At 45.5% G+C, this 27,308-nt stretch overlaps 1 protein-coding gene across 7 annotated transcripts in view; it reads right to left on the bottom strand.

The window, feature by feature from the left end:
* ZNF362 (zinc finger protein 362) overlaps positions 1–27,308 on the bottom strand; it is a 190,792-nt gene that overhangs the window by 111,825 nt on the left and 51,659 nt on the right. For 3 of the 7 annotated variants that reach the window (XM_078643022.1, XM_078643018.1, XM_078643021.1), the window contains exon 1: positions 16,386–16,533. The exons of 3 other annotated variants lie outside the window; for them this stretch is intronic. In XM_078643022.1, coding sequence (XP_078499148.1) covers positions 16,386–16,495 — 110 coding nt within the window. In that variant the 5' untranslated portion in view covers positions 16,496–16,533. Of the gene's footprint in view, positions 1–16,385; positions 16,662–27,308 lie in introns of those variants that run through there. One more of the 7 variants, XM_078643019.1, reaches the window with a different exon arrangement.

Here is a 27,308-nt window from a genome sequence, read left to right as displayed (position 1 = left end):
TCGCCGTCGAGGTCTGACCGCTCGTCGTCGAGGGGGCGACGATCGACGTCGAGGAAGAGACACTCGACGTCGAGGAGACGGCGTTCGACGCCAGAGTCAAGGGATCGCCGTTCCGCGCCTGGAAAACGACGCTCGACGTCGAGCAGGAAGAGATCGGCGTCGCCTAGGATCTCAACTTCCTCTAAAAGGCGCAGGAGGGATTCTGGCGCCAAAAGTCACGCTGGATCTGATGGAGGACATAAGAGGCGTCGTTCACGCTCTGGAGGGTCTGGATCAAAGGCCCCTTCCTCCAAGAAGTCATCGGGCACGGTGTACTCGGTGGTATATACGCCTACCAGGCCTATGACCCCTCCTCCTCTACCGAAGGAGGCTCCTCCGGCTAAGCCGCCGCTCCCCTCCATGCCTCCTCCTTCTCCTGCGGGGCAGCCTCTGCCGCCGGTCCCTCCTCATAGACCACCGAGGTCGGTGTCCCTGCCTCTGCTTCCGACACCTCCTAAGGGTACGCCTACCCCGAAACCCCAGGAGAGGCCGCGGAAGACTCCTCCGCGGAAACCGGTGGACCGCCCACGCGATGGGAGATCGCGCTCCCGGAGAAGGGACCGTTCGCGTCACAGGTCTTCGACTCGATCTAGACGGCGCCACAGGAGGCACAGGTCTCGGTCACGGACCAGGTCATCTGGGACCAGGGACTACTCCCCGACCTTGTCGGATTCGCCGGACACGAGGGTGTCACCGGTCGACGATCTGGTGTCCTTCCAGGACGTGCTGCTACGGGGTGCGGCGAAATTGGGCATTACTCTGACGGTGCCCACTCCGAAGACTTCGGTCATCTTCGAGACGCTCCACCAGAAGCATTTGTCTCGGCCGTTACTGCCACTGGTGCCGGGCCTGGAAGAACCGGCCCTGGACCTCTTCCTCACGCCAGCGGTGACTAAGGCGGCACCTTCGAGGCTGCAGAAGAAATACCGGGCTCCTGACTCGGACCCGGCCTTTCTGAGGCTGGAGCCTCCTCCAGACTCGGTGATTGTGACAGCGGCGCGCAAGCAACATGCCACCACACCGTCCTCCACGGTTCCGCCAGACAAGGAATGAAGGTGGTTGGATTCGTCTGGTAGAAGAGTTTGTGGGACCTCGGCGACCTCAATGAAGGCAGCTAGTGCCACTGCCTTGTTGGGTCGGTATGACAGAGCCCTCTGGGAATCACTTCAACAATTTGTGGAGCTTCTTCCGCGGGACAAGCGGGAAGACTTCCAGGAGGTGCTTAACGAAGGGATGTTGGTGTCGAACCAAATCATCAGCGCGGCAGCTGACTCTTCTCTTCTGGCTGCGCATGGTTTCTGCCACGGAATTAACCAGCGACGACATGCATGGCTCCGCCTTACGTCTTTGAAACCGGACGCTCAGCAGAGGGTTGCTAATCTGCCATTCTCTGGCGAAACCCTGTTCGGGAAGCACGCGGACGATGAGATGGCCCGCATGAAGGCGGAAGTTGAGACGCTCACGGCGGTGGGTTTAGAGAAGCCCAAGGAGACCAAGAAGACGTACCGCCCGTTCCAACGGCGGTTCGGTGGTCAAGGCAGAGGGCGTGGCCAATCTTCTGGACAACCGCAGCAACAACAACAGCAGCAGTTCAGAAGACCGTTCCAGAAACGCCAGAGGGGCAGAGGAGGCCATCAGTCGGCACCAGCGACTAAGGGCCAGGCCGGGTCTAGGCCCTGAGCACTTACTTCCCCGTCAACTGTTACCCGCTCCGGTGGGGGGAAGCATTCAATCTTTTCTGGCAGAGTGGAGAAAAATTACTCAGGACAAGTGGGTGCTGAATATTGTTTGCAATGGATACAGTCTTCGGTTCATCAGCCCTCCCCCATCGATTCCTCCGGCCGGCTCACAGTATCAGCTGCGAGAGCTCCAGGCGGAGGCCGATATCCTGTTAAGGAAAAGGGCTATCGAAGTCGTACCTCTGTCTCAAAGAGGAAGAGGTCTGTACTCCCGGTTCTTTCTGGTTCGAAAAAAGGACAAGAACGAGTTCAGGCCCATTCTGGATTTGCGACAAGCAAACAAGTGGATTCGCAGAGAAAAGTTTCGCATGCTGTCGTTGCATCAGATTTATCCTCAGCTGCAACGGGGAGACTGGCTGTGTGCCATCGACCTCCAGGATGCTTACTTCCATGTGCCCATTGCACACAAACACAGGAAGTTCCTGCGGTTCCACGTCGGCGCCAATCACTATCAATACACAGTACTGCCGTTCGGACTGAAGTCTGCGGCCGAGAACATTCTCAAAGTGCATGGCTGTGGTAGCAGCACACCTAAGGAAGAACAAGGTGTTTGTCTACCCGTACCTGGACGACTGGTTGATCAAGGCCTCCTCCTTCACGGAAGCGCAAGCACACTTCCAGAAGACGTGCGTTCTATTGAACAAGCTGGGGTTGCACATCAACATGACCAAGTCGGTTCCGACTCCAGTCCAGTGCATTCAGTACTTGGGAGCCTCCATCGATACGCTGTCAGCAAGCGTGTCTCCTTCGGAGGAGCGACGATTATCACTGCTTCGGAAGGCTCAGGCTCTCATGGCCGCTCCATCCACGACAGTGAGGACGGTGTCTTCTCTACTGGGATCGATGGCCTCCTGTATCTTCCTGACGCCACAGGCACGGCTGTACATGAGACCGTTGCAGGAGTGCTTGGAGGATCAGTGGGATCAGAGGAGAGGATCTTGGGACGACAAGATACATCTATCTCTGCATGCTCTTCAGTCCCTGAAGTGGTGGTGCTCTGCGGAGAATCTCCTCAGAGGGGTTCCCTTCCACAAGGACATTCCCACTCAGGTTATCGTGACGGATGCTTCTCTCCAGGGCTGGGGAGCGCATTCCGGAGACCTACAGATTCAAGGGACGTGGTCACCGATGGAGTCCACGTACCACATCAATTTCCTGGAACTCAGAGCTGTTCACTTGGCGCTGAAGGCCTTTCACCCGTCCTTCCGGACCGACTCTCTACTTGTGCAAACGGACAATACGACCACAATGTATTACCTCAACAAGCAGGGAGGATCGAGGTCACGCACCCTGTCGCAGGAGGCGCAGGCGATCTGGCGCTGGCTTCTGGCTCGAGGACTGACGATAACGGCTACCCATCTGCCAGGTGTGCAGAATGTTCAGGCAGACGCACTGAGCAGACTGATTCAGGAAAACCACGAATGGGTCATAAACGACGAAGTACTAGGAGAAGTCTTCGCAAGGTGGGGAACTCCAGACGTAGATCTGTTCGCCACCGCCGACAACAGCAAATGCCGAGACTTCGCCTCCAGGTACTACCAGCCAGGGACGCTGGGGAACGCGTTATGGATCGACTGGTCGAACAGCTTTCTGTACGCTTTTCCACCCATTCCCCTGATTCCGACGGTTCTCATCAAGCTGTCACAGTCCAGGGCTCGGATGATACTGATTGCCCCGGAATGGCCCAGGCAGTGGTGGTTCACGGACCTGCTTCACCGGTCTCTACTTCCTCATATTCGGCTGCCGTGCAGGCCGGACCTTCTCACGAAGTTCGGGGGGCTGATGTTGCACCCCAACCTCTCGTCGTTGAGTTTGGCAGCATGGCTCCTGAGTTAGTACAGTATGGTCATCTGAATCTCCCTGCAGATTGTATGGACATACTGAAGGAGTCTAAGAGACCTTCCACTAGGACTTCCTATGCTTACAAGTGGAAGAGATTTTGTATCTGGTGTCAGTCTAAGAACTATGATCCGACGACTTGTAAGGAAGATGTCATCCTTCCTTATCTTCTACAGTTGGCGCAGTCTGGCCTTAATGTCCACTCTATTAAGGTTCATCTTGCTGCTTTGACTGCCTACAGGAAATGCCCTTCACAGACTTCCTTCTTCCAGATCCCTGTGATCAAAGATTTTTTGGAAGGCTTGAAGAAAGTGTTCCCTCCTGTCAGGCTTCCTTCGCCTTCATGGGAATTGAACGTGGTGCTGTCCAGATTGATGAAGGAGCCTTTTGAACCTATTCATAAGGCTTCGTTGCAGCACCTGTCCTGGAAGGCGGCGTTCCTCGTGGCCATTACATCGGCCCGCAGGGTGAGTGAAATTCAGGCGCTGTGTTGCCAAGAACCTTATACTGTATTTCATGCTGCTAAGGTTGTAATGCGTACTCACCCTAAATTTCTTCCCAGGGTTATTTCTGATTTTCATGTTAACCAGACCATAACTTTGCCTACGTTTTTTCAGAATCCTTCATCTCCAGCGGAAAGGTCCTTACATTCCCTGGATGTTAGGAGGGGGTTGAAATTTTATCTTGATAAGACCAAAGATATTCGTAGGTCTGACCAATTGTTTGTCAATTATGGATCAGTCAGGACGGGTCTTGCGACCTCTAAGCAGTCTATCTCTAGGTGGATTGTGTCCTGCATACAGCTATGTTACCAAAAAGCTAATAAGACCTTAGGGGGTAAGCCTAAGGCTCATTCCACCAGGGGCAAAGCTGCCACAACAGCCTTGCTCCGTAATGTTCCGATTGCAGAAATATGCAACGCGGCCACTTGGAAGTCGGTTCATACCTTTGCTAAGCATTACTGTCTGGACACTGATGCCAGGGCAGATGCTCAAGTTGGACAGGCTTCGCTGCGAAATCTGTTCGCACAATAGTGGTGTTAATTCTCTCTTATCCACCGCCGCTTTGGTGTGGGGATGGGCTTGCCATTCTATTCACTAGATTATGACTATACACAGAGATCCCCTACTACAGAAGGAGTAGTTTCTGTCCTGTAACTCCAGTTCTGTGGTAGGGGTATCTCTGTTATAGTCATAAGCGCCCTCCCGCCTCCCCGGTGGAGAGAGAGAGAGAGAGAGAGAGAGAGAAAATGTTCCTTTACGGAATGCGACAGGTCTGGGCGTGTTACGCCTTCAAAAAGAACTGAAGTAAGTTGGACCTGCTATGCATTCTGGGATACTGGGAGAACGTTCTGGAAGATTCTCTTAAAGGCACAGTATCCTATTTAAACCACATAATGGCAGCCTATGGGGCTTGTCTGTCCAGGCCTTCCTCTCTATCATTCTGAGGGGTTTTGCAGTAAAAGCAAGGGAAATCTGGACAGGCTTTGCTGTTTGTGGATTTTTGGTGGAATTTCTAGTTGAAGTACTGGACAGTGTAGCCTGTGAATATAGGCTGCATTATTTGTCTTTAAATTTTCTCTTAAGTGTCTTTGCAGTTCTGCAATTTTTTGACAACTTAAGAGATTATTTTTGATTGCCGGGGTCCTCGCACATGGGCGGGACTATTCACTAGATTATGACTATAACAGAGATACCCCTACTACAGAACTGGAGTTACAGGACAGAAACTACTCCAACACTTTGCATAAAAACAGGGAGTGGAGTCATGAAAAAAGTAGGATTCACAGGTGTCTCCCCAAAACCAAGATCGAGGAGCTATGATTATTAGACAGAATGAGTTGTGGTTGGAGTAGGCAACATGGTGGTTAAAAAACAGAAGTTAGTATGGTGGCGAAAAGAAAATGCGAAGTATGGATCAGCCCAGGCTGACCAGTAAAGAAAAGTAATGATCATTAACCCCATAGGAAGAGTTTCACCACATGGAAACCGTTCTGTGAAAAATATGAGCAATTCAAAATCTGAATCTATGTCAAGAGTGGCTTTCTACAGTACAACAGCTATTCCTGGCATTATTCATGCTGCATTTTTGTGAAGCTGTTTTTCCTAATCCGATGCAGGATACAATGTACAATTTGGGTTGTTGATTTACCACACATGCTGAAACAACAGCGAAAATACCACGCACGTTTCACCACGTTGCAATATATTGCCCCAACCCCCCAGCATGTGTCAGTTTTTTAAGTGAATAATCGATCAGGTAACCAAATAAGAATGAGTGTGAGTATTTGTGCGTGCGTGTATAATAGTCTGTGTGTGTACCTGCGAGGTGAAAGGTCAGGGCATGGGGGATGAGGCGTGGGAAGAGGTGAAGACAAAGCTTACCTTCTAGTTCTGCAAAGCTTCCGTTGCCTTGGAAACCAGGAAGGGAAACACTGAGGTGCTCCAAGTACAAAGGCAGCCACGAGGACGAAGCAGACACCAATGAAAACACAAAAGGGCGATGAACAATCCCAGAGAGACTCTCCTTGAAACAAGAACCAAGGAACAGTCTGAGATCATCACCTGTGTGACATCCTTCACTAGAAACTCCACATACATTAAGAAGACCATAATCAAACATTGGGACATCATCAACTCGGGTGATCTTTCACTTCCCCGCCCCAGGTTTGCATTCAAGCGTACAGCTAATCTTAAAGATCAACTAATACACACCAGACCTAGGAATAAGGAAGCGGTCACTCGGAGAACCCTCTGGAATCTGCCCCCAGTGACAGGTCACTTTCCCTGTGGCGTGTACGGCATCTGCAATCAAACTAGCCGTAGCAAGGAGCTAAAACTCACTGAGACCTTCACGCGGAAACAAGCGACACACAAACTGTAACACGCCTAGGTGCATCTACCTCCTTACCTTCCCCTGTGGGAAGAGATATGTAGGCATGACCATGAGACAGGTCAAGCTGCGTATCAATGAGCATAGGAACAACATCCAATGCCACAAGACACACACAAGACTTTATAGCCACTACATGGAAATGAATCACCCAGCGGACAGCCTGCGGTGGACAATTCTGGAAGCACATCAGCAGATTACTCATCAAGCGCTCTTCAGGATAGAGCAGAGGTGGGTCCACCGTCTAGGTACTGATTCCAATGGCCTTAATGACTCCATTTCTTGGGGTTGTCTGACTAGGGCCTAAAACCCTCTGTCCCATGTTAACCACACTGCCATGTATCTACCTTACTCCTTAGTCTCCTCATGGAGGGTGATGCAGTCCTGTGATACCATACTAGAAGTCACCTTAGGGGGGTTGGATAACCACTATGCCCTCAAATACCGCCCCACTGGCCTTCTACATCCCTGACTATTTGCGGTCCCAATAGTCTTCGCCTGAGACAATTTAGTAAACCATTTTTGGGCACATAACACACATGGGATTTGTTGCCCGATATCTTTAACATCCTTCCACGCCTATTCCATGAGTGAGTTGTGACATAGCGCAACCAGGCGAGTTGCAGTGATCAGCATTCCCACACACTACAACATGGCTGCCACTGTGACACGGGGCATCCACGGGCCTTGCTTAGGAGCGACACCCCCTTGGGCCACGCCCCGACGTTGACGTAACCCCCGTTGGCCCCGCCCCCCACGTGACACGGGGTCATGAGAGTTCTGGTACAACGAGCTAAAAAGTAACGTTCCAGTGTGCCACAGTGCCCCGGCTTCTCTCTGACCCCGACGTATGGGTAGGTGATTTGGCGCGTTCCGTACTTCGGACAGGTAAGAGGCCCCACCAGGGCCGATCCAATGCAATGTAATGTATTGCGACTTATATAGCGCACGTATCACCCGAAGGCATCAAGGCGCTTGCCTTGGGAACCCGTCCTGGCTTTTCTCTGTGAGATAACCCCTACTGGGTATCCCCAGGGTGAAAGCCAGGCATCCCGCAGCGGGTGGGCCGCCATAGTGGAGATTAAGCAACTATTGCCCAGAGTTGCAGCGTGGGACCCCATGATTAGAATAGGCACCGAGGCAAGAATTATCGAGTCCGTGGACATTTTGGGCTCAGGACCCTGCCGCGTCGGGAATTGAACCCTGGTCCCAGGCCAGACCTCTGCATCAGGGTCTGCCGCTCTAATCAGTGAGCCGCCAGCCCGCAGCCTCCCAGTATTGAGTGTGACGCTGTGGTTGCCTCGTGGGTGCGGGATGCTTTATCTCCTCGATACCGCATGGTTCAGGGAGCAATTGTCTACTGTGTTGTGCTGTGGGTATGCGTCTTCTACGGTGGTCCGGCATCTCCTTTTCGTTGACCCCTCTGGGTTGATGGTGGTGTGCGGAGCGGGGCCTCCAATGTGGTACGCTGCCTTTCTGACCACATGGTCTACCAATGGTCCCCGCTGTCTCACCGCGAGCGGCTTGTGAGAGTGGTATGTCTGCCTTTCTGGCTTCCGCGGTGTACCCCCGGTGTGTGGGTCTGTTTACGACAATGTTTACCGGGGCCCATTACCTTTTCCCTGACAATGTCTCCCCTTTCCCTCCAAGGTACCAACCACTCTGGTGCTATGCTTTACAGAGAAGACCGGAGACGCCCATGTCGGTCTTAGTAGAGTGAGACATCCGAACAATGGGTGACACTTTTTATTGTTCACAATTGAGTCATTGTATTATTCACAATTGAGGCATAGTAATCCATAGTCGCGCTGATTGTCACTGCTGATGTCTCCCTTTTATTAGATTGTTTAATACAACCACTGTGTACTTTGAACCTCATGGTACAGGATGGGTAACCCCACGCTCCTTACCCACTGGCCATAAACACTGTAACCGAGCTGTGGCGACCTGCACCAACTATAGAGCCTATTGAGGGTTAATTCTTTCCCCTTATGTCTCCCTTTCTTAGGTCCCACTTAGACTGAGCAGGACCATCTGGCCTGCAGTCCAACTTCTAGAGGAAGGTAGTACTTCCCCTTCCTGTTTGTGTAGCACTTTTTTATTTTATATTGTAGGTCCTGACAAATTGCTCTCAAAGCATGAAACATGTCCATGTCGACCTTTAGGTAAGATAGACACTACTGGATCTTTGCACCAGCGTGTGCTGTCGCCTCACTGTTTTTAAGAAGGTGGTGTACCACACCAATAAAGATTTCTGTGGATTCACTAAACTTTTTTAATCTTCACCACTCTCACTCTCCTCTACACTTTTCCTGCAGCCCTCATACCCACATGCGGGTGCCCGTCAGACATTGCAGCGCCAGTCTGACGAGGAGCAAAACCCATATAATGAAGCATGACACCTAGCTTGCTGGGTGTGTGAGGGTTTCAGTTCCGAAAGGGGAATTTCCCCCCTTTTTTTCTCTTCCCCCTGCACGCTGCCTTTTTTCCGCTTGGTTACGCCGTTTCAGTACCTCCTCCTGGGGAACAGTGTATTTCTTATGTTTGTTGTTATGCCACTGTGGATTATGCCATGCCCCACAAACAGGCCCAATCTTCCAGCATTGTAGGAGGGACTGGCAGGGTGGTGCGAGCCATCCGAGGGAGAGGGCTAAAGCATGGTTATCCTTATATCTTAGGAGATCCGGTTCAGCCTTCTCCCAGTCGCCCATATCCGTTAAAGAGCATGTCCATTAGGGACACCTAGACACCCCCCAAAATCCTAGTCACACCCAGGTACAAGGTCTAGTCACTACACTGGCACCCATGGTGCATCCCACACAATCAGTGAAGGCAAGCCCTCAAAACATATTTTGCAGTGTATAGTGCATCATGAATTCTCTGGGCTAAAGTTGACAGAGGTCCTTAGGAATGGTTGGCAAGATCTTACTGGCCATGTCAAAAAGTGTGTGATTGTAGTAGCCAAGAGGTAGACTGTGTATAAAGACCATAGGTCTTGACTGCCAAATAAGAACATTTTAATCAAATGCATCAACATGCTTTGACTCTCTATTTGGTGGAGGAGATGGGAATTAATTTGGATTCACTTTACTTTTCCATGCTTCACTAGAAGACTTTTCAGGGTCAGATGTTAAGCCAAGAAGGCAGGGCCAACAGCAATAGGCCTGTGTCACCTGACCACAGGTCAACTGACTAGGGGATTTGAGCACAGCTTGACCCACACGGCTATCAAAGTATCTATATGCGCCCCGTTGAAGGGCAGTAGGGGCTCTGAAGAGGCGGCCCATGGTTGTAACATTTCAGTAAGCAGTTTTGATTTTTGTCACTATGATAGGTAGTTGTAAGTCGAGAACTGTGAACCTTAGTCAGAGAAAAAACAGAAGATTACTAGGTAGACCTTTCTAAAAGTATGTGTCCCCTCTTAAAAATATATGTCCCCAATAGGTCCCTTGGCACGAGCTGTGTGCCCGGGCTGGGAGTGAGTGTTAGTGAATTATAAAGGGAGTCAAGAGAGGTAATTTAGGCCGGTTAGTTACATGGATGAAGGAAAGGGCTGTTGTGAGATAGAGTATATACATACTTTTGTTGCATATCTAGGTCGCTACGAAGCTAGGGAGAGTGCTGATTGATTTTCTCGTACATCATAGCCTTTATAGGGTTGACATGACTATGCCTTTTGGGAGGAGCATCATTTAGAAACGTATGGGCCTGCTTATAATTATTTGGAATATGATTCCCTACATGTTTGGTTTAGACGTTTACAACATTGGTCTGCCTACCGCATGGTGTGATGTTTTCTATTTCAGGCATCTTTGGTAGACATTTCCATCACCCAATGCATACTGTCAAGAGAGAAATGTATGGACTGATTTTTTAATTTTGAAATTGATTCCGTATATGTTCGATCCATACTGATGTAGTATAATTAAGGATCGCATGTTTTTTAGATGAAACGATTCAGGTTTTCTAAATATATTCCCATTGTAGAATCATACCCCCAATCTGGCGGATGACTTGTTCCGCGGTACCTATTGAGGAGGATTTATAATGCCGTAAGTAGTATTCTGCTTCCGGGTGCTCGGCCGACTATGTGTAGGGAAGACAGTTCTAACCGGCACCCTGCTTGACAGCACCGTCCTATGTTAATGAAAGCCATAATAAATACATTATGCGGGTGGAAAGTGCATTAGCTTAATTGCACTAGGCACAGCTCCTCCTATGATCCTTTAGGGGTGATAGGGGAGGTCCATATAAAGAGGCTTTCATGAATTTTATATCTTTTCAGATCACACTCCATTTTTAGGCTTGGAGGATTTCTCTGAAATATAGTGACGACCTATTGTGTACCAGGTACTGCAGGATATGATACTGTGACCAAAATCTGCTTGAAGGTAACCATATATTGCTAAAACTGTAATATAAGCATTAGGCTTAATGCCCACCTATGAAGGTTAGTTTAGGTAATAGAATGAGCCTCTTGTACAGGTACTGACTGTCTGGAGTACCCTTTGGCAGTTCTGATCTGGAGGATTATGTGTGCCCAAAAGAAACAGGTACACAAATGCGTTCTGTCTCGCTGCTGTTGTTAATCTTTTATATAACTATAAGCCATACTCGGGGGTGCCTTTGGGGTATACTAGGAAGGTGTAGAGACCCCCCCTTTTTCATACACTAATGGAATTTCTGTAGCCCATATTAAAATATAATGATATGTGAGGACTGAAGGGTGATTCCTAAATAAAACAAATGCATGAATAGAGATTGAATACTGGAGAACAAAAAATGTTTTAGCCTGAAATCAGGTTTGAATGTGTGGGGTGTCTGAGTAGGTGTTTATGTATTTGTTGGCCTCATTTGATTACTGGTGTGTGGAGCTGTGGACAATAGGTTGATGTATCAAAAGAGGCTGGGTCTTAGATATGTTATTAATATTATTGGGGTTCGTAAGCTTATTGTTGTGTTCATCTTTTACAGATTTTAACTGTGATTGGGACGTTTATGTAACTTTTCTGAAGAAGGTGTTTGCCAAATATTTGTGCTCACCGAAACGCGTCTATGCTTTTTGAAGAAAACTGCGTAAAATCTGTGGTGACAATTGTATCGGATAAAAGCATTTGGATAATTATCTACAGGAGCTAACATTTGATTTATGCTTGATTTAGTGGTTTTCTTTGGAAATAGGAATTTGTTTTTCCTTTTTATGTTCCCAATTTTGTGTACTATAATTAGTTTTGTGTACAAATGTGTTTTTAAACAAAGATTATGCTGTGTTCTTTTCTGATGTTTTTTAATTATCATTATATAGTCCTGACTCGGGACTGTCATAAATGTTATTGTTTATTGTGATATGTTTGGTATCCATTATTTATGAATACATTTGTATATCTTTTTAGATCTGTATTTCTCCAGATTTGTCTCTTTTGATTACATCCTTTATGTCTACTGTTATTCTACTGGTGTGAGGATGTCCGTGTATAAGTGGTGTGGTAAGTGTGCATTAATCCAAAGTTTTTTTTTCTCTGACTAAGGTCTTTGTTGGTACCCCTCCCCTTTGGTTGGTGGGTCCCTCTCTTTCTTTGAGAACTGTGAACCGCCATTGCAAAAGAAGCACTCCCTTCAGTGGGAGACCCTGATGGAGACTCCAGATTAATTTCTGGAGCGGTATCCAACCCACTTCCACGTTGCAGGATGAGATACAGTCCAGTGTCCGTGTAATGAGGGGAGTAAATTATCCACCTTGCCGTAACAAACGTTTTGAAGCCCTTGAACTATATCCAAATGGAAGTCAAACAGGGTCTCCAGCAACATAAGGTTGTTGTATGAGCCTTGGCACTTAAGTAGCACAACAAAGGTCTGGCACAGGTCCACATTGGCTCTGGCCAAAGACGAGCATCGGAACTGGGTTCAGCACAGGCATTGTTGGAGTCAGTATCAGCATTGGCCAGGACCAGCGTGGACCCTATGGCAAGGAGCAGCCCACACCAGAAGAAAGCCAAGTGGGGTCAGCCAACTCTGGGTAGCAACAAACAGGCAGAATGGACTGCTGGTGGCCCCTGCAGCTCCAATGGGCCTGAAGGCACCCTAGAGGGAGCAGCATTGCCATAAACGTTTGCACCATGGTCTCCTTAAAGGCCTCAATCTGCTCCAGGGTCGAATGCAGCCTAGGCAAATTGGGGTGTGCCAGGACTAGCCTCAGCATGGATTAAGGGCTGGAAGACACTGGCCAAGTCAGGCCCTTGGACTGCTGACTGCACAGCTTCTTGCCCAATTTCGAACAGCGAGAGGGGGATGATTCCCGATTGTCCTTCTTGCACTTATGCCACGCATCGGACATGGAATTATCCAAGGACAATGATCACTATTTAGCACAAGAGTGGCACTATGATCTAGAGCTGGAACAGTCCTTTGACTTGAAGTGACCTAGATGTTTCGAATATGGCCACTTCCTTTGTTCTGTGATTTATAACTTTGCTTCCCACTCTGTAATCACCTTCTGTGTCATCAGTGCACATTTGTTGCATGTTTCAAGTTGTGGCTGAATCAGTTCAACAGAGATATATCTGTTCACATCAGTGACCAACATTTGATCCCAGCAGCAGCAGCACAGCTTAAAACATTTTGTCTTGGGTGAGACACTCATAAGAATTGTGTTTGTGGATGACTGGCTGTTTGATAACGCGGTTTGGTAGGGCATTGGCAAGTTTCGGAGTGTGGTTGGTGTACGTAGGCATGCAGTTAGGATTTAGGAAATCACCAGTGATTTTGAAAATGTCTTTTGTTGGGCATGTTGCCTCTGGTGTTTGTTTATGCTTTGGTTTTCATAATAAATGCCTAGTTGAATCTTTTCTGGTTTTGGAGCTGGTTCCACTCATTGTAGTTGTCTATTTTCCTCTGCTGTTTATCATGGTTCTGATTTCCAGTTCCTGTATATTTACATCACAGTTAAACAGTCAGCATTCTGACAATGGTGCAGGTGAAGCAAGGCGTTGAGAAGGACAAATATCCCAAAGGCGCTAAACAGCCACAGGTGGACAAAGTGGACCGAATTGGTTAATTTTGTGGGAATCATCACAAAGTTAGGATTGTAAGGAGTGTAGGTCAAATTTCTTCACAAGACTATTATTGTTCTTGTCCCAGGGGCACTTGGTGTATGGGGTGATTGTTAGCTACCACAATCAAGGAGGGGAGGACAAATCACCCTGACGGTTGTCGCTATTAGGCCCAGGCTTGATGGAAATGGAAGATTGAGCCAGACTCATTGCTTTGGGCACCACCCAATTCAATTTGTTTACAGGGAGAAAACCTCTAAAGGAATTGAAAGGCTGGCAGCCATTAGGATATGCATAACATGATGTTAACAGAGAGAGACAATGTGGCAGCTCCCTTTTTACTGAGGCTTTTAAAGAAATGAATGAGAAAATAAAGCTGACTTAGAAGAGTTGTGCGAAAAAGGCTCGATGGAAGGAGGCTTAATTAACACTTTCTTTGAGAGACAGAAGTTTAAGATAATACAATTCAAAGATCTCCACAAGGGGTACTATCTCTAGGCTGCAAGGAATGGGCAGAAAGGCAGATGCTGGGCAGCTGTGCCTTCTACCGCCTAGTGTAGGGTTGCCCACATACAATAAAACAGTAATATTGATCAAATATCCCAGGAACCATCTTCAATGTGGTAGTGAAGAAGGTCGATCTAGATCCAAGAAAACTTCTCATTGGGACCAGGGGACAGGAATTGAAATTTGACACGCTAATTTTAGCCCTGGCTTTCATAATGGAAAAGAGCTGCTGAATGAGCAAATCAGTTTTAAGCTGGCTAAATCATGAAAGGGGTTGTTAACTGGAATACCTTTGAATTGTCTGTATAGGACAACAGGAAATTCCAGAGAATATGTATGAAGGTGTAGGATAAATGCTAGAGCAGTCGGTCAGTACTTGATAGGGTCCACAAGAGAGCAACGAGGGAGTTTAAGGCACATCCAGAGATCTCAAAGCATAAATGGGATACTGGTAAGAAAGTCTACACAGTCATGAAAATGTAACTAATGCGTAGCAAGCTCACAGCAAAATAGCAACAAAAAATAGAAACGTAAATATAACACACATTAAACAGGACCAACCTCATTAATAATCAAAGCCTGTCAATGATATGAATACTTAACCTGCACACGGTAAGCTAATCAACTCCTTAGCACCTGAATAGGCAGTGAATGGCCCTAGCATGGAAGAATACAAGAGTAAAGTTGAGGCAGCATTGCCAGACTCTTCAAAGTCTAGTAATAGTTATGCCAAATAAATATGAACTGTAGATAAAGAGACTCAGGCATACACTAGGTCACGAGATGGCCTTGAAATGACAAAATTAACAAACCTCAAAATCACTATTGACAAATTGCGTAGCGTGAGGAATGCCATTAAACAAGGTAAATTTTATGGCCACCTCCCTGCGATATTGCAAAAGATCTCCACAAATGGCGACATATAGCATCCTCTATCATGGGTCACATCAATCTAGTTAAAGTGAAATCTTACCCCAATAACTATTTATATTTCAAATTCTCCACTACAATTTTGACATTTTTTGGGGGAAAAGTTAATCACCTTATTGTCATTTCTATTTTGGTTGGTAGGGCCTCAAGGGAGGCAAGAAAGAAATGATGCGCACCATTGCTGAAATGGGTCTGGTCCTGTCCTGATTTCGAGTTATATTATTTCTCCAACAGTGCCTTATTTATCCGCCCCTTGGAGATTCCCCTTTGTAGGATCCCTTTTTTCAGCAAATTCGATTGAAACCTACACAGTATGGCAGGCTCAGGTAACAGATTTAAAAAAAATTATATTGATTTAAGACTCTGCTGGCTTTATGTTGGGCATATATAATGGGGGAAACAAATCAATAGAAAGGGAGAGTACGGGTGCTTACCTTAAAGTGGAGTGGAGTGGCTCACTGGTTAGGGGCGGCAGACCCGGGAGCAGAGGACGGCCCGGGACCAGGGTTCAATTCCCGACGCGGCAGGGTCTTGGACCAGGGTCAACGGACTCGATAATTCTCGCCTCGGTGCCTACTCTAACTAGGGATCACACTCGGCAACTCTGGGCATTAGCTTGCCTCATCTCCACAACGGCCCCCCACATACGCCGGGGATGCCTGGTTTCACCTTGGAGATACCCAGTAGGGACCATCTCACAGGGAAAGCCAGGACGGGTTCCCCAGCGGTCTACAGCGCAGAGATACTCCTTCGGGAGTCGATTCTAGCGCTTCAGAAACCCACAATCAATCAATCAATCAATCTGGGAATGATAGGCTGCCAGACGATATGACAGAATGGCAGGAAGAGGACCTTTGAGAACTAGGCCCGATGTTGGATCATTGATGGGTTTGTTTTAGCTGTGATACTGCAAGATCGACATGGAATCGACTAGAGGAGTAAGTTACTTACATATCTCAAAGTGCAAAGTAATTTTGCTGCCCGTTAAAAAAATAATATATATTTCATGAGGTATTATACCACGTTCCGCACAAGGGATAAGGTACCACTTAAATTATAAGGGCAGAAAGAGTACAGACTTCAGCTGTAATTATATTGGGAAAGTGAACGTCGCAGGCTGACCTAGCACAGTGTGTTAGGTCTTGCAACATCATTCTTTAGAGTGCGTTGGGCAAGAGAAGCTCTAGAAATTGGCCAAGAACCGCAATCGTGATCTCACAGGCATCTGGCTGCTTTCACCAATGTCAGCACTACATCCCTTACTCTTGGCAACACTTTCACCAAGGGACAATGGTGGCCAATTGACCACACAAATGTTGTTCAAATAAGAGTTTTCCTTAATGGCAGAGAGACAGTTAGCTTTTCTATGTGCTATATTGTTCATACTCACGAGTTGGATTCCGATGTAAGAGGGCTACAGCTGCCTGGCAAGAAGTGTGGATGGTGCTCCGTGATACCATTGAGCAGCAGAGGTGACTGCTTTCCTCCAAGCTCAAACATGGGAGCAGGGTCCAGATAGAGGAGTTTCTCACTTGGGTTGAGTACTCTCTATGTAAGATATCTGAATTTTGTTAACTAATTTGGTCTACAATCAACAGCTTTGTTTCACAAAATGTTTTGTTTTGGAAGGGAGTAGAAGGAAGTAGAAGATGAAAGTTCGTCTTGGCTGTAATAAAAAGAAAAAAAACATGTACTATTTCATGCAAACCAAAATATTAGCAAAGACGACTGCATTTCTTAGTGATTTTTTATGTACCAGAGGGCGAGTTCATTTTACATAGCACTCTGAGCTCCTGCAGCTTAGGGCTTAAGGTCGTTTGAAAACAACAGGGAAGATAAAATGTTGGTTTAAGGACCGTTAGGTAAAGGCAGATTAAATGACTAGTTCTTAAAAAAAACAAATTCTGAAATTAAAATAAAATTCAGCCTACTGCCATGTGCAGATGAATACAATACTCCAAAAAATGGACAATGAAATGTCTTACTCTGAAGATCTACAGCGGATTCATGAAAAGTATGCTGCAGACCACTGGGATCGAGACAGAATGGAACCTTATGCCAAAGGTAGTATAAGCTGGCTTTTCCATTGCAGAAGTATTCACCAACTTTCACGCTTGAGTGGTCATTTCATTTCATGTTTTGCACCTGCAGAGTGAATCAGTAGGAAATGTCTACTTCTAATTTATGTCACCAATGTAGGCTCCAGCAGCACAGAAGAAGAAGGATGTGAAGGCACAACCTAAACTAGATAGACACCTCTGCACTACAGTGAACATGTACAATTAAAGGCAACAACTACAGGTTTCAGGATTCGTAGTGCAAACTGCACGTCTACAATATACAATACAACATACAACGTCATCAGTCCAATCTAAAAAGCTTGAAATGGACACTGCAAAAGAGTGCAGAAACATCATTCGGTTCGAACAAATGTGATGGAGTAAGGATTGGTGAAGAACTGCATTTTATAGAGCAGCATCGAGAGAATCTTGAACAGTCATGATAAGGTCTTCATCGTGTGTGCATTGTATTCACCATGGTCACGATTACCCTTTAGAGCCTGTGGGTAAATGTGGAAATATCTGGAAGGGCATTGAAAGAGTGACACTTCAACACTGATTCCATATCAGAGTGGCTAGTCAGATGACCATTGGATATGGGGCAAAAGACCCAAATGGTGCTGGCAACACAAAATTAACTCACCCACATCAGCATTCTGCTAATGTATTATGCTAATGCATTGGATAACATGAGGTGCCTAAACCAGGCAAAGCTATCTGCTCAATTAGCCGATATTTGGCGTAGGACTGTGAAGGGTATTGTTGGAATTTTTTTGAAACATTGATGCATTTGTTCAGTATTCACATTTCCTTAAAAGCGTGTATATCAGATGTATTATACACCTGCTGCGGTAACATCTGTATAGGCCTCCAGATCACCTACTCAACAGCCTGTGTAATCAAACTAAAGATGCAGTTAGGAGATTGCCAACTAAGGCGACACCGGCAGGCGATTTACCACCCCAACCTAAGTTTCCTTTGATGAAGAAAAAAAAAACTTCATATGTGGTACGATCCACTGATAATCCCAAAATAAACTGTATTACGTAGAAACCTACAACCCTCTGGTATTCAACACATAAAAAGGATGTAAAAAGTGTTGATAGGTTACTCTTGTTCATAGTCTAAGAATCCCCAAATAGGCTTATAGAAAAAAAACATAGAAGCTATAGTCAGAGTTATCAAAAGAGCACCTTGCACTATTTATTGAACCACAGAGGCTAAGCTTTTAAGCAGTAATCCACACCTTTAGTTCAGCAGTATGGGTGCCCTAGGCTTAGAACTGCTGTGTAACCAGACCTGTCCAAAGAATATTGTACTCCCTTAGAACCATTAAGAGGAAAATGAACAATGGGAAGAGTGCTGGGTGAGCAGAAGGGCTGTGCATGCCTTGCTTGGACACGTTTTTTCTGTTATGAACTGGATTTTGAATGAAGTTTATATTCAACCCTACTGGAATCCTCCATTTGCCAGTGTGCACTCAAATTACTGGACGGAGGAGGGACGTACTGTGCCGATTCCAGGAAACATAACATATAGCACTAACGAACAGCCTCAATAAAATGTGTAGTGATGGTACTCATTGCAGTCCTTATAAGACTTCCTGTCATCATCTTGGATACTCTAGGTTTTACACTTATGTTTAATCGTTTACCAACAACACTGGAACAACAGCCACAAATAACAGGAATCATTGTTACCAGATTAACCCTCACTATCACATTAAGGTATAAATAAGCATTATAACCTTTTAAGAAATGAGAAAGCTGTGGGAGATAGAAGCAGTGGGTTGCTAGGAGTACACACAGTACATCTTTAGTGAGTGAAGGAAGCCTTGCGTACCTAGTAAGGTACAGATGAACTTTCAACTCATCTGATTGACTGAAGAGCAAAGTTATCAAGCTGGGACAAGTATTCCAAACCAACAAGTTGAGACAAGGAACATGTTGAACACAGGCCAGATGTGTGGAATTCTCTGGAGATTCTGGTGACATGAACATAATGAAGAGGTACTTACTTTTGAAATCGCTCTTTCGGGCGGATACTCTAACCACAGATTCATCACCTGTAGAATATCCCCAGGTGCCAGACTGAACCCAGAAGATTTTTCAGCATGGCACCGGTGTGCTGGTAGGTGGTGGTGTGCAGCTCTTCGTCGACTCCACCCTGGTCCAGAAATGACAAATGGAGCCACATATTGGCACCACCCAAGTGCACTGATGTCAGTTTCTTTCTGTACAGTGTCCATGCCCTCTGATGCGGAGCCCAAAAACTGATTGTTTGTGCCAGTGGGCAGACCCCTAATTGGACACATTTTTAAATGGAATAAAGTTTATTCCACAGAACTAGGCTGCGGGGGCAGTGAGGAACCTGCGGTTAGATAAGAGTTTCCACCAGAAACAACGTTACCAAAAATAAGTAACTTGTTCTTCTGATGAACACCTCAAACTGTAGATTCCTCACCTTGAGAAAAGGTCCTTCCCGTCAAACCTTGCGGTCAAGCCAGTAGTGCTTTATACACCTGTGTACTGATGCCCATATTGCAGCCTAAGAAATATCCAGGACAGGCACTCCGCGTGCCAACACAAGGGTAGTAACCTTAGCCCTCGTAGGATGGGCTCTCAACCCTTCTGGAGGCTGCTTTTTTTGCAATCAAGTAGCAGGTCTTAATGTAGAAGATTATCCATCTGGACAAAGTTTGTTTTTCGCAAAGCTTGATATTTCTTTGCCCCAGAGAACTCTACAAATAGCCGATCGTCCACTTCATTGTATGATTAATATAAAAACTGAGTAGTCTCATAGGGTCCAAACGATGGAACTTCTCCTCTTGCAAAGGGTTATGTGGGGCAAAGAAGGTCAGTACAGTGATACACAGCCTGATGTGCAAGGAAGTCACAACTTTCAGGAGTAGGGCCGCTCTAATACCTAGCACAGGTTTTCCAGAAAGAAGGTGGTGTGAAGTAGCTGGACTGAAAGAAACTGAAGCTCACTTAAGCGAAGAGCGGAGGTTTTTGCAATAAGAAATACCATGTTCATGGTCAAGAGACAAAGGGAACAGCTGAGCAACAGCCCAAAAGGACTACACTAAAGAAAGGTGAGAACCAAATACATTAAAGTCCCACTGTGGCATAATAAAAGGTTTTGGAGGAAAAGTGGACCAAACCTATGAGAAACAGCATTACAACAGGTGCACTAAACAGTGATGGTTGGTCCTGTTAAAGAAGAAAGGTCAGAAGGACTGATAGATAACATTTAACAGTGCCCATTGCAGCTCCTTGCCAGGCCAAAGACCGAACAAACCGTAACACTTCTAACAGTTTAGCTTGCAATGGGCTCATGTTAAGGGTGCCTCCTGCAGAGAGATATTGAGGGGGTTGAAGATCTAAAAAAGGGTGAGGCCCCACGCTTTTTTCAGCACTAGCAAATAACAGGAATAACAATCAATTCTGATCTCCGAGGAGGGACATTCTCTAGGGCCACTTTCACCAAAAGAGCCTGAACTTCCGGGCGCAAAATGGACAAATGGTCCACTGTAACAGGCTTTGGGAAGGGTGGCATAGGTGGTGGGGCTGAAAGGAATGGCAGGGCATAGACCCATTGGATTATCCACTAATCCCACCCGTCAGATGTTCTGGCATGCCACTATGGAGAAAATGATTGATGCTGCCACCCACAGAGTGGCTGTGTACTGCTAAGGAAAATCTAAAGTACATTGATGGCTGCTGCTGGTTGTGGCTGGGGACTTTTTTGCCCCTGCTGGCCTGGACTCGGAAGTTTGTTGTCCCTGCTGGCAAGTATGCAGTCTGTCATTGGAGTGGTGGGCCTTAATGTTGTCCAAAGGCGAAGCCCCTAGCGATGTTGAGCATGCTGTCTTTCAAGGGTAGAGGGACAGTGGAAGCGTGCAATAACTTAGCTTTCTTGAAAGTGCTCAAGGACGGAGTCTGCCTTCTCGGCAAAGAGGCAAGACCCATCAAAGGAACATCCATTAGTGACACCTGGAAGTCAGCTGAGAAGCTTGTGAATCCCAACCACACGTTGTGCCAAAGCACCACATTAGTGTTAAGGCCTATCCAGATGACTTACTTGGCTTCACCCTAGCCATCTCGTATAGTCTGTGCGGCCAACTGGCATCCGTAGGGGATGTATTAATTGTGTATAATTTTTAAAAACTTTTTGCATATTGTAATTACTGTGTATGGAAAGTATACTTATATGTGTATCCGAGTATCTTACCATAAATCCTGAATTCCATGTCAATACTGATTAGGTGAACATTGTTTTTAACCACATATGAATGAATTCATTGTTTTATTATGTACTGAATATATTTTTAATCAAAAATATAAAAATTCTGCAATTTTTGTACACACAATTTACTGTTTTTGTGGTTCTACTAAGGGCACGGGATTGAAAAAGTGGTTGAATGTATAGTCGCTGAGATGAATGAATGATCTAGGTCCCCATTTTGAATCAAAAGCCCAGGGAACACCTAATTTCTTCTTTCTTCATAAAATTCCACCTAGACAGCTGGTAGGATCTCAGTAACTGGGTCCCATTATACATGAGACTACCTTATCAGCAAACAGCTGGCTTTGACTGACATGAGGGTGAGACCAACAGAAGGAAGCATCCTCTTCCCAAACACCTCAATTCTTTTAGACTCTTTGCCCAGGTGTGTGGTGGGAAAAGAACTTGGGTTAACCCTAGTAGCGGAGGCCTGTACTACCAGGCTCATAGGAGCAGGGTGCTCTGTAAAAAGTCAGGGTGAACCGGAACAGGTCTTTGGACACGTGCCATCCTTCTGTTTACAGGTGGATAAGATCAGGGTTTGATCCAAGTGCCCATGAGTGTCTGTCATGGCCTCATTGAATGACAGTAAGGAATAAGGACGTTAGTTTTTACCTAAACAGAAGGCAACTGACAGATCCACAACATGGGCACCCCTTCAAATGACAATGTGAAGACTACCACGGAAGGACCAGGTGAGGGGAAACCAGTTCAGTGGCCATATAAAAAGTTATATCACTATGTTATATCACTTAGCGCCAAGACGCCTCCGGGCAAATCGCTGCGCTCTATAAATCTAAAAATCAAATGAAATCATTGTGGGGTGATTCATCCTCCCCATCACCATCATCCCCATCATCACTAATAACTGATTGGCTCTCGCCAGAGCCTGAATTGAACAGTTGTTGGGGCACAGGAGGGTGGCTCCTACGCAGAGGCACAGCCTTATCAGTCAGAATGGTGAAGATAAGACAAATTCACCTTGGAGTCAGACAGGACTATGGGCACCGCGTTCACCTTTGGAATCAGCGCCAGCCTCGACATGGCAGGAACTGTTATAAAACATGAAGCCAGTGTGGAGCCGGTTCCAGAGTCACAGCTGGATCTCAAGCAGGTTCGGGAGGCATACATAGTGTCCGATGGGGGTAACCCAACCGGAGGCCTTGTTGTTATGTTATGTGAATTTGTAGAGCGTGGCTAATCACCCGTAAGGTTTCCATGCGCTGAGTAGAGCAGGCCTGGTTCGGGTGTGGATGGGTGAGGTGGGGGGGGGGGGGTTGAGGTATGCTGGTCTGGTGTTGTGGAGAGATTTGTAGGAATGGGCTTGAACTTACATCTTCAATATATTGGGAGCCAGTTGAGATTTTTGAGGTATGGAGAGATGTGGTTATTTCGCAGGGTGTTCAGGATGAGTCCGACGGCTGCGTTCTGGTTGGTTTGAAATCAGCGTAGGACATAGGCTGAGATTCCGATGTAGAGGACAATTCGGTAATCAGGTCTATTTGTGATAAGAGCCTGGGTGACCGTTCGTGTTTTGTTTAGTGGGATCCACTTGAAAATCTTGCGTAGCATTCACAGGATGTGGAAGCATGATGAGGAGACAGCGCTGATCTGTATGCTCATGGAGAGGTTGGGATCCAGGATGATCCTGAGTTTCTTGGCATGGTACGCAAGAGCAGCCTGCATGGGCCTTCAAGAACCCATAGTACTGAAAGGCTGCTTGAAGGTGCCAAAGATGTGCAGCATGGTCTCCTTAAATGCCTTAATCTGTTGAGGTGTCGCCAACGGACCCGTAAATTTGGAGTGCAGCGGAACTAGCTAAGGAATCAGCTCTTCGGTGGAGGACCAGGTGTGAATCCACAGGGCACCTTGACATCTTTGCAACTTCTGAGAAGGACAGTGGTGAGGCTGGGATGAGGCTTACTTGGACTTCTTGTGTTTCTTTCTGACTTGGACTTACCCAAAGACTTGAAATGTGACAAGGACGTGCTGCAGGGCCGGCCCCGTGAGCTGGAACGGGTCTGTGTCCGAGACTTCGATTGGGATGGGCCTTCACATGACTTTCTTTATTGGTTGGCGATATATAGCTTGGCTGTACGGTCCATATTTGCACTCAGGTGCATCAGGGCACCCTCTTTGCGGAACTTGGGAGTTGTGGCCAACTCCAAAACACCATAGACACTCCTCGTGGGGATATGTTACAAACATATCTATATCTCTATATATCTCTCTCTCTATATATATATATATATATATATATATATATATATATATATATATATATATATATATAAATATAAAGTTTAATGAGTGGACATAGAGGAGAGAAAAAGGATCATCAACTGTTGAGAAAAAAGGAGAAACTCGCAGTATAGACACACATGAAGGCACAGTAAGAAAGAAAAGAAGGACATCAGCCGCTTGGGTGGCACCTCTATGTGGCTCCAATTGACAATTCTGTGGCGTAGCGTAGTTGACTTGGAGTCGCACAACACTTCCTACCGTTACAGAGATGCTATGCTAAAAAATCTTTAGGATCCAGTCTGGTGCTTGGGAATATTCTAAAGATGAAGATTCTGAAAGTATACGTATCCATCAGAACAAAACCTTTGTACAAGAAAGCTAAATAAGCAAAACAGAGCCACAAGTTGCATGGTACCAGCCAAGGGCCATTCTTTTTATACCTCCCCCTATAACCTTCTTTAAAGGAGATGCTTTGCAGGTCTTGACAATCAAACTGTCCAAACTGCACTGAAGCATATTGTACGCAAGGTAAAATGGTATAACATTATGCTTGTAATAATAAATATATTTATAAAATTATGCATATTCACCTAAGTAAAAAAACTTGGTAATAATCCATGAATTTACCCAGAGACAATGTTGGAGAACCCCCAAAAGCCAAACAGGCTGATTAAACTCACAGAGTAAATGCATTTCACACGACAAGGGGATCTCAACGTCAGGTTATCTCACTTTCAAATGCTCAATGTGGTTTGACCAAATAAAAAAATAAAAAACATGAGAACAACTTCAAATTAACAAGTTAACAATCTTGTTTCACAACAATTTTAACATTTGAGGCATTGGAGGGATCAAGACAGAGCAGGTGCAGTGAAAACAGGTCTCAAAATATCATAAAGATGTTACTAGACCTCCAGGTCTAATGACTTAAATAATCTACTCGACCTATTTGTAATGCTCTTGATTCATTAAACTGGGTTCAAATGATGTGAACGTGGGAAATTATTTTATTTCATTGAGCCGCCATTTTCTTCATTATCACATATGAGAGCACCTTCAATTGCGCAAGTTCAGCAGGTCTGCTGTACAGAAAACTCGTTTGATTTAATAGACTAAACTTTTTTCCCATATATAATACAAATCTAGCCACAGGATACACGTGACCCCTGACTTGCCTCTTAGTTCATTTACAGCATTGTCGGCAGGGCGGGGCAGGAATGTTTCTCAAATCATGTTTTAAATCGATCACTTTTAATAAATACATAAAGCATGAAGTCGTAGCACACAGGTCTTCGTAATCAGCAGATTTTCCATTGAAATGGTCACAAACTTCCCCACTGGCGTGCGGTTTTACTGATAAAACTATATAGTGTACGAATAATCATGCTTGGAAATAGTTTCTGCAAATATGTCTCATTTGCATATCACCAAGTAAAGATTGCTGGTTTATTTAGCTCCTATTAAACTTTGTTTGCATCACACTTCTTAATTACAAAAAAGTGCTTTCATAATTCCTGAAATATTTTTAATATTAATTAACAGGCTATTTATTTAAATATTATGTGTTGGAGAAAAATAACTGACATCTTCAGATGGCTCACTTGAAAAAACCCTCTAACTCTAGTAAGAGAGAAAAATAAACTCCATTGTCCAAGCAGCAGCTAGTAAAAAGACAAACTGACATTTGACCTCTTTATTTGAACAGACAGCAAATGTGTCAAGAAAAAACAAGATTTAATGGCATCTATATTGCTTTCTATTTCTGAAAGAACAGAATATCTGCTCCTTTCCAGCCTAAATTCACTCACCTGATGGGACTAGTCAGTGCTAAAAATAGCTCGACCTGATAAATTGCAAGCAGGCGAGTAGATTTTGGGAGGCTTGAATTGGATGTATCTCTTGTAAAGATCACAGCAGGATTAAAACTAATATAGCCTGAGAAGCAGCACCGTACGTGCTAAAATGCCCTGTTAAACTTTTCAGTACATAAAAATCTCAAATCACCCACTACCCGTTTGGTGCTTTACCATTTATAGATCGCGACATCAGCAAACCCTGTACCCACTGCCAAAATTATTTTTATTTGACATTTTGGCCACAGTGCAGGCCTCATGCCACATTTCCCTTACTTAACCTCATGGTCATAACCTGCTCAACCCTCAAAAACGCCATTCCTGCCAAGTGGCAGGGATGCCACATTCGCTCCAGTTTCTTCTCTTTTTCCTCGCACTCATCTAACCTCTTCTGAGGTGCTATGTTGAGGGCACCTGCCTCCAAAATGCAATAAAGTTTCCAACAAGCCAATAAATGCAATAAAGTTTCCAAATGATGCTTTAATTTGGGACTAAGTATCTTCAACGTTAAACAACTTCATTCCACCTGTTCATGAGTATTTCTTCTTTACAAACCAAAACTACCCAAGTCTGCAAAAAATCCCAGATCTCCAAAATATTTGGATGGTAGTAGATTCACATGTATCAGGAGAAGAGGGGAGAACTTTGGCCTAGTGCGCCATCATCGATACAGCGCACCTGGCCCTCACATCACCTAATGGTACTCACAGGCATTAGAGCCTGCCCCAGTTGGTCTACTCCAAGCAATGACTTCAATATGGGTAGTACTGTGTCTCTGAAGCTAATACCTACAGAAAAGGCAAACTATTACAATGAAAAAATTTAAATATATAAATTGACAGAAAGAAAAAAAACACCATACTCTCCCACTCCTGAAACACAACAAAGGGGACCAGGAAAGTCATGGTGAGATCTGCATTATTTCTCAGACTAGACCCAAGGGATTATACAAATTTAGATTTTGCTTCAACTTGGCAGCCTATCACCTTTGTTAACATGCCCACAGGCACTTGGTGCCGTGAGAATGTACCTTTCTACACAGATTCAATCCCTTCTGCTCTGGACTTTCTACAACAGAGCACAAAAAGTTGACGTGTAATGGTTTATTTCCACTGTTATGATTACATTGCTTTTAATGAATGTGAGAAGTTGGCCTGGCATATGATGTCCACTATTCTAGTGGGCACCTTGCACCAGTCCAAACAACCCTTATTGATGGTAGGTTTAAGACAACCTTTATAGAAAGCTATCCTAGTGGTAGCTGTGGAGAGCAGCCTTCAGGCTCAGTCTTGAAGGAATGTAAAGCAGCTTGTTTTACCAGTCTATAATCTCTAGAATAATCAAATGAAAGTACACCACATAAGGTATATATATAAAATATATGTACTTATTCTAAACACAACCCTTCTAGTCTCTTTATGAGGCTAGAGGCCAAAGTACAATACAATAACTTTAAATAGCAAACAATAAATAGCACAGTATACATTTGGCCCTAGGGGCCTCGCAAACCATATACTAAAATAGTGGTATAAGAACCACGCGAGTGATAGAAGTGAGGCCTAGGGCCTGTAGAACCGGTGGGGCAACCAGGAACCACCCAAGACGTGGGTCCCTTGCTCACTTTGCCAATGGATTCAAGCTAGCCTGGCTGATGATGGCTGATTAGCCAGAAACAGGTCCCAGGATGCTTGTTTCCGGTCCAGGGAAGACATGGCTTGGCAATTCGGGCTGGACTGTTCTCATGAGGCACAGGGTCAGAATGATTTTCATAGGGCCATATCTGAACTAGGGTTGCGGAGTGAGCTAAAGAATGGTGATGGATTAAACCCAGATCAGTTGACTGGGGGGTGAATGCTTGCACTGTTCAAC

The sequence above is a fragment of the Lissotriton helveticus genome, chromosome 5_1 (genome assembly GCF_964261635.1).
Source record: "Lissotriton helveticus chromosome 5_1, aLisHel1.1, whole genome shotgun sequence".
Taxonomy (NCBI): domain Eukaryota; kingdom Metazoa; phylum Chordata; class Amphibia; order Caudata; family Salamandridae; genus Lissotriton; species Lissotriton helveticus.
Note: the sequence above shows the minus strand (reverse complement) of the source record. Positions and strands in the feature narration are given on the sequence as shown.